This window comes from Neodiprion fabricii, chromosome 6, assembly GCF_021155785.1.
Source record: "Neodiprion fabricii isolate iyNeoFabr1 chromosome 6, iyNeoFabr1.1, whole genome shotgun sequence".
Lineage (NCBI taxonomy): Eukaryota > Metazoa > Arthropoda > Insecta > Hymenoptera > Diprionidae > Neodiprion > Neodiprion fabricii.
In genome coordinates, this window is record NC_060244.1 from 2233605 (window position 1) to 2243747 (window position 10143).

A 10143-nucleotide genomic window follows, 5' to 3' on the forward strand; every position below is an offset into this window, starting at 1 on the left:
AATACTTATGCGTGCAAGCGTATGTGCAAACATATATGTATATATATACGCGGTGCAAAAGAGTCGTTGGTTAGTTGTGTGGTAACGATACTCCATGGAATCCAGTTACATTTGGAACCAGTTGCTCCTACTAACTCGACGCAGTGCGAATATTAATGGCGATTATTTTGCGACTGTTGGCCAAAGTCGCGTCTGCGGTATCGTATAAAGCTAGTAGACCAGAGCCAGGTAAATGGATAGATGGGTAGTAGGTAGGTAGGTAGGTAGGTAGGTAGGTTGTTTCGAGGAGCCGTTGACCCAAAGCACGATGACACGCGATATTTTGTGTTGGTATTCTCCTTCTTTTGTTTCGCACGTGTCGTCCCAAAAGTTTGTCCAGCTTGTATACCGTAAATTAAACACGTTATACGCATACGCTAATCTATGAACGAAGATTCCAATTACGTCATCAATTACGATGGTTGCGACTATGTGCATATCTATGTGTACTTGTGAATATCTATACGCATAACGTAGCTAGAGAGTTGGTTGAAAAATCGTTATTTGACAATATTAAAGAAAAATGTATACTCGCCGGGAGCGTAATTGCAGAGAGGCGTGAGAGATCGATCCTCGGAATTATCTTTCTCTCTCTCTCTCTCTCTCTCTCTCTCGCTCTCTCTTTCTCTGACCGATTGAGACGCGAGTTTCATTCATCAAAAACGCGATCGTCGGCGAGGCGTCGAATTTAAAGTATGCCGATAAAGCACGTCGTGCGAATCGCACGCGAAGCAATAAATGTGCATGCATACAATGATCATTACAGCCACACGTCGTGGCCGTGAATGCGTGGCCCCCTCGCTGGATCATCGTCGCGTTCGAAAGAACGACACCTACAACCGTAGCCGTCACAGTATCTACGAATTAACATGTAGAAGTAGATAACCGCGCAAAGCGAACTAAGACTCGATTAGAAGAAAATAGAGAGGAAAGAAAAAATCAAACAAGGGAAAAAAGAAAAATCCTATACGAAACGAAACGTGCAAGAGCCTGCATTGAAGAAAAAGAGAAGCGAGTAAGTGAGAACGAGAGGAGCTAACGCAAAAGGGAAAAAACTCAACGGCGACGAAACAAAAAAGAAACAAAGTTCAAGGCTATTTTTAGCACTTCCTATCGGTAAGCACAGAGCGGAAAGTTACAGTGAAGTGCCGGCTACGATACCGTCTCATTTCTACTAGCGGCACAATGAGCTTACGATCATCGTTCCGAGTACTACAATATAATGCCTGCGTCCCGCGAGCAGCCTCGCCGGTTCTTTATTCCTTACCCAAATTTTTTCGCCCAATCTTGCTCGCCTCACTTTCCATCTCTTTTCAACCCGGCCTGCAATTAGGCGAGATCTTCGGCGAGTCGAGCGATCGGAGTGTCGCGCACCGTGACCTCTGCTCCTCGACGAGAAGGGGATTAATCAATTTCTGCTTGCAAGTATTTAATCGCCGAGTCGTCGCTCATCTTCAGCTCGGATTCGTGATAGATTCGGTGATTCGTTGCAGTCACGTGTTATTATTCCGTGTGCCCCTTGCAACCTTGGATGCTTGCTCAGCTCTCGGCCAGCCACGCGGAGCGAATAAACTCCGGCAGCGAATCTAACCGACTTCCACGAACCGCTCTTGTCCCCCCGGAGTACTATGACTAGATATGCGACGGCGACGTGTGGAGAAAATCGCGCACACACGCACACACACCCACGACACGCGCAAGCAAAGATGCACTCGGGCGAACCGACGCCTCGACTGATCGGATGTCCGGGACATTGGCGATAATAAAAATCGCGAATCCACCCCGTGTCTCTTAGTTAGACCGATGTATTTACTACTCTACTGCAGAAATCGCGAGAACCTTCGATCGGAGAGAAAATTTTCCGACGCGAACGAATTTGAACGAGAAAAAATGAGCATCAAACATTTGCATGGCATCGCGAAGCCAACTTCAGGGTGCAACATGTTGAACAGTTTGCGATGGCCTTGATTTAATTGAATTCTAAAAACTAGGGACGAAACGTTTGTTTCCATCATCGATGAGGAACTAGGTAGCATGAATATTTATACTCACGAATTCCGATCGGAGCTCTCTGCTTTGGGTCTGAATGAGAGGTGCATCATCATATTCTCTACGGCGTGTGCTCTCCGCAGAGGAATGGACGCCGTTCGTTATTTATGCGTTTTAAATGAATACTTTCTCTGTTGTTAAAAGCTGTAAGGGTAAAAGCCCCGAGAAACACTCACCGGCGCCGTGCCGGCCAACGGCTTCGGAAACGGGCAGAAGTCGGGAGGGGGAAGCAAAACGCGGAAAGATACACGCGACGCCATCTTCGGAAAACAACTGAACTCGAAACCTTCGATCTTCAACCGACCGCGTGACGGTGCGATGCTGCCAATCCAACAAAATCAAAACTAGACGTGCCAGCTTCAAATATGCGTTTCACGTTTTGTCGTTATATGCGACTCTGAGTCTGCCGACAACACTGGCGACAAACTTCGCTGAAGTCGACGCACTAAGTGTGAATTGTTGTTTCGAGTCAGCGTCACTGGTTGAGGAGGTTAAAAGACGTACATAGGTGTACTGAAATCGATGGTAGTGATTAAAGGAGCTTGAAAATAGAATTAACTTTTAACAAAACTCCAGAGAAAACTCCTTCAAGATGTCTGAGCGTAAAGTGTTGAACGTAAGTACCGCAGGTCGGCTATAACCATACAACTTATATCCTAACCTGGCTGTAAATCTGATCTGAGCTAACCACAGAATAATTATACATTTGTAGAAATACTACCCCCCGGATTTCGATCCATCAAAAATCCCGCGTATGAAATTGGCCCGCAATCGTCAGTACACAGTGCGTTTGATGGCACCGTTTAACATGAGGTGTAAGACGTGTGGCGAGTACATATATAAGGGTAAGAAATTCAACGCGCGAAAAGAGGATGTCGAGGGTGACGATTACCTCGGCATAAGGATATACAGATTTTACATAAAGTGTACCAGGTGTCTTCAGGAAATTTCATTCAAGACGGACCCAAAGAATACGGATTATGAAATCGAGGCAGGAGCGACGCGGAATTTTATGGCGTTGAAGCTGGCCGAGGAGCAAGCGCAACGTGAGGAAGATGAGGAGAAGGAGGAGGAGGCGACCAACCCCATGAAACTCTTAGAGAAAAGAACTCAACAATCTAAGCAGGAGTTAGAGCTTCTTGAGTCTCTCGAAGAGCTGAAAGATCTTAATAGAAGGCAACAAACCATTGATTATGATCAAATGCTGGAGCAGTACGACACTATCTCAGCTAGACAAAGAACTGTCAAGGAGCAGGAGGAGATGGACGAGCAATTAGTAAAGTCTATATTCGGTAAAAAAGAATCAACCAGCAAGGTTGTCATTGAGGAAGAGATAGTTGAGTTGAATGACGAGCCAGAAAAGAAAAAGCCCAGAGTAGAATCGACCGAAGATGGCAGAACAGCCAAGAGTTCAGAATCAACATTAGCGGTAAGTCAGGCACTTTTCATGATGAAAGTAATCAAGGTCCCAAGATATGAAACGTCAAGATTTAAACTTGTATTTTATCAATTAGGAGAAACCTGCCACTTCTGCGTCAACTTGGAATCGCAGTGTTGGAGGTATTTCAAGTAAACCAAACTTCACAGGACTGGTTAAACGGAAAACCGTAAACTTGGGAATTGTGCCTCGCTCAACCCTAAAAGAGGAGACCACAGCAAAGTCGGATATTCCAGAGGCCAAGCCATCGTGTGCTGGCCTATCCCTACTAGGAGCATATTCTAGTGGAAGTGACAATGACAGTGGTTGACCTTTATTCAATTAGTGCCAGACTGTAATAATAAAAATGATCTAGGTATGTATATGTAATATAATTCTATTGTACAAAAAAAATTGAATGAAAAAATCACCTGACCACGTCTTGAGTATATAAATAAACGTGCTGTACAAATAATATAATATATTTATTTTCTATTGTATATTCATAAAAATAATTATAATCTCATACACACGTCTGTTTGTTTTTGTTTCTTTTTTTTTTTTCATATATAAACGATTTCATTGATCATGATTTATACTATGTGACGATCTTTCAATTGTATGCGTTAGCTACAAATAGCGAATTTTAATATTAAAAGTATTACAAAAGAAAAATTCCTCTTGGAAATTGATAAAATTTCGAGACCCACTGGCATTTTGCTATTGATTACCGCACCTGTTACAGCCCTAGTATTCTATAAACGGTTGATATTAACAAGTTAAATTGAAAACGCGAATGTAATAAAAAAAAAAAGTTACAGCCTATACCGGACTGACATTCACACATTGAATGCTACGTGTATATGCGTATAAAAAGCAAAAGAAAAAACACGAAAACGGTATATGTATAATATACGGAAAACAAAGTATAACGCGAGTGAAAACGTTCCTCGCATACAAAATTACAACTATAAATGACTACATAATATTACATGTATTACAGGCACCATTCAATGATCATAGGTATGTTTTATATTATGATCGTTCCTGCAGGGCGATGATCAGAAAATTCCTTACATGAAGGTGAACCCAGTACTCCTAAAACACAAAAGATCAACAGGGAGTCATGAGTGGCGGTGAGCTATTGTTTCAGCTATTGATGGGTCTGTTTAAAAGGCCAGGCACTCTGTAAGGAATTTTAAGATCATGCACCACATACTGACCAGCGTTTAACTACGGCGGCTGGGAGTACCCAGCCTGTTAAACCAGACCCCTTGGGAACCGACCGCAGTAGTTACTTTGTTGCATGCTAAACCTAAGCTTAATTTAAAATTTAAACAATTATTTACTCCCAGCGATGTAGTTCAATTTCCGGAACGAAGAATAGAAAGAAAAGAAACCAAGAATGTCGATTTGATTAACATTATAAATTTTTTTCTTCCGATATTAGGGTCATGGAATTTTTGAAATCATCAAAATCGGACCGATTCACGTGAGCAAGGATTTAAAATGAAGAAACCGTTACGCCGTGTACTGGCGGACGCGAATCAAGGGAGACGTCCTCGTGGGTGTATCCTGTTCGATCCAGATAGAGGAGCCAATTTCGTACCCGGTATTGCGTCTGGACAATTCCCCGTTCAAAAGTGCGCGCGAATGCTTAACAAATTCGTGTTTGGAATTCGTCTGAGCCGACCGTTTGTCATCTGACGCGGACGGTTGCATCAGCCAATTGTAAAGGTCCTCGCGTATTTCGGTACTGTTTCGCACGGGGCTTCCCCTCAGGGACCTGGATACGCGCCGGGGAATCCTGTGCGGGCCTCGCGCCCTCTCGATTTCAAGGGCGCGGATGATGTCGTTCAGTTTCTGTACCGACGGAGATTCCCCGCAGGGATTCGACCTTGCCAATTTTTCCCCACCGCTTGCCGATTTCGCCCGCGGCGACGGATTCCGCGAGCGGATCGGACGCGGTCCCGGCAACCTCGGCAGCACCGGAATCGGCGAGGAGGATCGAGAATTCGGGGACCGGGTTATCCGTGGCTCGACGTACCGACGATCCCGGTTTCTCTCGTGCAACTCGAGCCGCAGCTGGGCGACCTCCTTCTCCAGCTTGGTTCGCGTCGCCTGGGAACGATCGTTCTCGTCCTCCATTTGGCGCACCATCTTCTCCAACCTCGTCAGCTGCTTCTGCTTGCTTTCCAGGCTGGTGTAAAGAGCCTGCAGGTCCTCCGCCTTCGCCGCGATCTGCTTGTTCACCTGGACAAAAAACGCCATTGATGAGTGAACAAATTGGAATATTTGGATTCTTACAACTGCAGGATTGAAGTCCTATCGCCGCTACCGTTTTTCATCTGATTCAGAAACCAAGGAGTGCTCACCAGACAATTGATGGTCTCAGGGTCCAGCTGGTTCTGGTGTTCTTGGGCTCCGTTCTCCGAACCGTTTTTGCCCTGGCCCTTGAGGATCCCGATGAGCTCATCTCTGACCTTCAGGACCTTGCTCTGTTCCCTCATAATCCTGTCCCGTTGCTCGACCTCCAGCTGTTTCCGGATCAGCTTGGTTTCAAGCTCCTCGTTGCAACGCTGAACTTCAGCCAAGGTCGATCGAAGGTCGGACAGCTGCTGATGCAGCTCGACGGTGTGCGCCGCCCATCCCGACTTACCAGCCTCCTTTGACTGGGTGTGTAGTCGGCCCTGCAGCTCGGACAACTGCCTTTCAACGTTTTCACTCTTCTCAAGTCTGGTAATTAGGACCCAAAATGAGAGAGAGAGAGACAGGATATAATCAACCAGAAACTGGAAGTAGCAATCGGTAGAGCGAAAGAACTCACGCGATCTTCAATCTCTTCTGGATCTCCGTTCTCTCTGAGTTGGCTTTCTGAAGCTCTTCGCTTTTCGTTATCAACTCTGCGGCTAGCTTGTCCTTCACACTTGCCGGATCCTCTTGGTTCTGTTAATATGGGAATTAATAGCAAACCGGAAAAAGGCAACAGATATTATCAGGTCTCGGTCCTCATGAAACACTTCCTCGATTGTGAAATTTCTCAATTTTTCAGCCGCACAATTTTTGGTTATTCAGCGGATCGACTTTGGTGCCTTTGAAAATGACAAAATTTAAAGGAAAACACCGAAAACATAAGACAGGAACGGGTACGAACCGCTGCCTGCTGAAGAACTGCGATGATATCTTCCTTCTCACGTTGGATCTGGAGCAGCTTGTCCTCCTGGGCGGCCAAAGCGGTTCGAGTATCCTGCAGCTCGTTCCAGAGTTGAAGTTCGTTTTCGGTGTGTATGCCGTTCACTGCACAGAGTATTGAAGGATAAAAAGCAAGAATTCGGACTCAGCTATCCTCACGATCAGCGTGAGCGTACCTGGCTTGACGGTAAAGTCTTTGGTGTTCTCTGCAAGGTCGCAAAGCTGCTGACTCTTCTCTTCGAGTTTGGTGCACCGTTCGGTCAGCTCGAAGATCTTTTCCTCGGCTCGGGACCTGCGTATTTGGACAAAAATGAATGCACAGATTTCAGATGCACAGTCAACGCCTCGGAGATTGATTTTCTGAGCCGTTTCAAAGACGCACCTGGCTTCCTTCTCCGCGGTGAGTTCTTTCTCAGTATCCTCGAGCTGTTTCGAGAGTCTCTTGATGGTCTCACTGGACTCTGCCTCTTTCTGGTCGATTTTCTTTTTCAGTTCATTGACCCTGATCAAGACACATCCGCCGATTAGTGGGATTGCAAATTCGGTAGTAACATAGAAAACAACCGTGATTCGAGGCTGTCTCGCTGCTTCTCGGTCTTCGCAACGAGGCTCTCGCTGTTCTTGATCGCCTTGTGCATGTCCTTGGTGCGGGCCTCGAGGGCAGCCTCCTTCTGCTTCACCTGGTTATCGAGGGACTTGATGCTGCCCTGTAGCTGCTGGATCTTGGCCTCGTTGGAGTTCGCGTGGCTCTCGAGCTCGCGTATCTTCGTCCTGGCCTTCTGAAGCTGCGCCTCAACCGCACTCTTTCGCTCCTTGATCTGGGCGACCTTCTCCCTCTCATCGTCAAGTTTCTTGACAGCCGAGCTCAGCTTCTCCCTGAGTTCCCTGACCAGCTCCTCGCCCGAGTTCGCGAAAAGCTCCAAGGTCTTCTTCACGAGCTCGCCGATCATGTCACGCTGCCTCGAAGTCGCTTCCTCGAGTCGCTTCTGCAGTGCCCCGAGCTCCTCGATTTCGTGACTCTCGAGCTGCTTGGCCATCTCCGGGTCAACCTTGGCGTTGTTGCCCGTTGTGAATTCGGCCAGCAACCCGATCATATCGGTCCGTTTGTTCAGCGCCTCCCGACACACGTCGCCGCTCAAGCCGGCCAAATCGTTTAGCTTTTCTTCGAACGTCGCCGCGAAGTCGTTCGCCACCAAGGACGTCAACGTGCAGTGATAAAGCAGCCGTTCGCCAGACTCGCCGTCGCAGAAGCTCGACGTTTCTCGGAGGGCGTCGTTCTTGAGCTGCACCTTCTCTATCTTTCCCGGATCCTTCAATCCTGCCGCGATCACCTTATCCCGGAGCTCGGAAACCTCCTCGTACAAGTCGAGGGCTTGTTTCTGGAAGAAGAGTGTAATCGTGACCACCGCGAGACGCTCTCCAATCTCATTGATCCCACCTGCTTGTCGGACAGTTCCTTCTTGAGGGACGTATACTTCTGTCTCTTCGTCGCGAACTGATTCTCCAACTGCCGTTTCTGCAGAACCGTGCTCACCCCGGGCTTTGCTTTCGTCGTTGGCACGCTCGAGGAGAGTCCATTTTTTCCCAACCCACGTCGCAGCCCCGTAAACGTCGGTAAAGCCGACACTCGACTCCGGGGCGTTTGGTCCCCGGGATTCGACTGGGACGATGCATCCTCCGAGTTCGTCGGCTTGATCGGTGCCACTTCCCGACCCTGCTGCACAATACCGGAAATCCGAACACTCTGAAATAGAATTTAACGAGGAGCTATCCGACGCCGAACAGCAAAACGAATTATGACCTTTCCCGGGTAATCGATTCCCCCGGTTTTCTGATGGCCCGCGAAACGGCGCATCAGACCTCGGAAAATGCCCATTCATCATTTTGCAATTCGACGTTCGACTGCCCTCAAAACGCCAAAGTACATCGTTAAACTGGCATCACTGGTTCAACCTTTTCAGTCATAGAGCCCACCATAGTGGCACCCTTTTTTTTTGTACTTTCTTTTATAGTCCATGCAAAATCCTGAGTTATTTTTGCATTTGCAGGTAAAAAAATACCTAAACTTTGGAATGATTAGGATTTTTTGTGAATCTGTAATTTTTTACTATTGTTATAAGTAAACATATGGATAAAAAGTTATTTTCGTAAATGTAATTCGTTGAGCGGAGAAATTTGATGATAAACGTATACTGAAAAGGTTTGGAATTCATTTGTTGAAAAACAAAGATCTCAGAATGAAAGGATAATTTTTACCCTCCTTAGGGGTGCATATAGATAGAATTGGGAGTTGTACCTACTCTCGGCCTATAATTGTATTGTCTCAAAGTAAATATTCACATAAATCTGATTCAAGAATACTATCTAAAACAATATTGATACTTCACTCTGTTTTCCCCCCATTTAAGGGCTCGTTTTTAGTTTTAATAAATTTTTGACGTGTAATTCCACTTTCGTGCAAAAAAAAAAAAAAAAAAAACTGAATCGACTGAGCGGAAGGAATAAACGTCGGACTCACGTCCGAGGACGATTTGGGACATGTCGCCTGCCGCTGAGTGGTGATCGGCGATTTCGGTCCGAGGGTGGGTGTCGAGCCCCTTGGGATTACCGATTTCGATCCTTTTCCACCGAGGCGAGTTATCGAGGCGCTCGCTGTTCTGGCTGAAACGAACACGTGTCTTTGCAGAGGAGATTGATGCCCGACATCGGCTTCTTATTAGATCCACGAGGTATGCGTGATACGACGAAACAGGTTGGTCAGGCGGATAACGAAGGAATTACTTACTCGTAGACTCGGTTCGCTGGGAGGTCGATTTTCCCGCGGCTGAAGTCGTCGACATTGTTCGTCAGTTTACATATTTAACGAAATTTTTTATATAACTTGGCGCGTTTACGCTTTACGGGATGTGGAATTTTTTTTTTTTTTACTCATATACCGATTTAAACTGTGATTTTGAAATTCGGGTACACCTGCTTGACGTCTAAACAACGCTCGCCTGTCATGGCAACACCTCGCGTTCGCATGTTCGAGATCTCTGTATCACCGTCGCTGCGCAATCACAGCTTCAATTTTCACCATTTTTTGTACGGTTTTTTTTTTTACCAAACAAAGTCCCGATTCTTCACAGAGAGCAGGCCATTAAATTAGATTGGAGAAAAAATGTAACAAAGTTCCCTTTTTTTTGTTATTGGCAGTCGTAATCAGGTCGAATTATACAGAACTGTCCACCTCAAATTATACTGTTTTTCATTTGGTGAAATTTTATCACTCGTTCAAAAAATTACACGGCACATTTGGCATTTATTGAAATTGAACTATAATAATAAATGCGAGAATTGAAGATTGTCTACAGTTTATAACAAACAACCGTGACTTCATCGCATGTTCTTTAATTTCCCTCAGTCAAGTCTTGTTCCAGTATTTAAATTTTACTAATCAAGATCGT

The 10143-nt window shown here is 45.8% G+C and overlaps 3 protein-coding genes across 3 annotated transcripts in view; 1 reads left to right on the plus strand and 2 right to left on the minus strand.

The window, feature by feature from the left end:
• LOC124185427 (G1/S-specific cyclin-D2) overlaps nucleotides 1-2336 on the minus strand; it is a 120926-nt gene extending 118590 nt beyond the window's left edge. The window contains exon 1 of the mRNA XM_046576193.1: nucleotides 2092-2336. The gene's annotated coding sequence lies outside the window, so the exon portion shown is untranslated. The remainder of the gene's footprint in view (nucleotides 1-2091) is intronic.
• A 132-nt stretch (nucleotides 2337-2468) lies between these two features.
• Nucleotides 2469-3980, plus strand: LOC124185425 (splicing factor YJU2). Its single transcript, XM_046576188.1, has 3 exons — nucleotides 2469-2704; nucleotides 2801-3517; nucleotides 3603-3980. Exons 1-3 carry the CDS (start codon nucleotides 2681-2683, stop codon nucleotides 3834-3836), a joined length of 975 nt encoding a protein of 324 aa, XP_046432144.1. The 5' UTR covers nucleotides 2469-2680; the 3' UTR covers nucleotides 3837-3980.
• A 1046-nt stretch (nucleotides 3981-5026) lies between these two features.
• LOC124184799 (putative leucine-rich repeat-containing protein DDB_G0290503) lies at nucleotides 5027-8674 on the minus strand. Its single transcript, XM_046574901.1, has 9 exons — nucleotides 8633-8674; nucleotides 8136-8414; nucleotides 7262-8076; nucleotides 7080-7199; nucleotides 6874-6989; nucleotides 6660-6802; nucleotides 6333-6451; nucleotides 5881-6241; nucleotides 5027-5758 (listed from the first exon to the last, which is right to left on the minus strand). The coding sequence occupies exons 1-9, from the start codon at nucleotides 8672-8674 to the stop codon at nucleotides 5027-5029; spliced, it is 2727 nt and encodes a 908-aa protein (XP_046430857.1).
• Between the last annotated feature and the right edge of the window lie 1469 nt (nucleotides 8675-10143).

Excerpts from the sequence above, each read along its gene's own strand:
- LOC124184799 (XM_046574901.1), bottom strand. The coding sequence starts at position 8,674 with ATGGTGGGCTCTATGACTGAAAAGGTTGAACCAGTGATGCCA. Across the intron at positions 8,415-8,632 it reads AGGTTGAACCAGTGATGCCA|CAGGGTCGGGAAGTGGCACC; the intron begins GTTTAACGATGT and ends GGTATTGTGCAG. Across the intron at positions 5,759-5,880 it reads CTGAGACCATCAATTGTCTG|GTGAACAAGCAGATCGCGGC; the intron begins GTGAGCACTCCT and ends TTTTTTGTCCAG.
- LOC124185425 (XM_046576188.1), top strand. The coding sequence starts at position 2,681 with ATGTCTGAGCGTAAAGTGTTGAAC. Across the intron at positions 2,705-2,800 it reads CTGAGCGTAAAGTGTTGAAC|AAATACTACCCCCCGGATTT; the intron begins GTAAGTACCGCA and ends ATACATTTGTAG. Across the intron at positions 3,518-3,602 it reads GTTCAGAATCAACATTAGCG|GAGAAACCTGCCACTTCTGC; the intron begins GTAAGTCAGGCA and ends TTTATCAATTAG.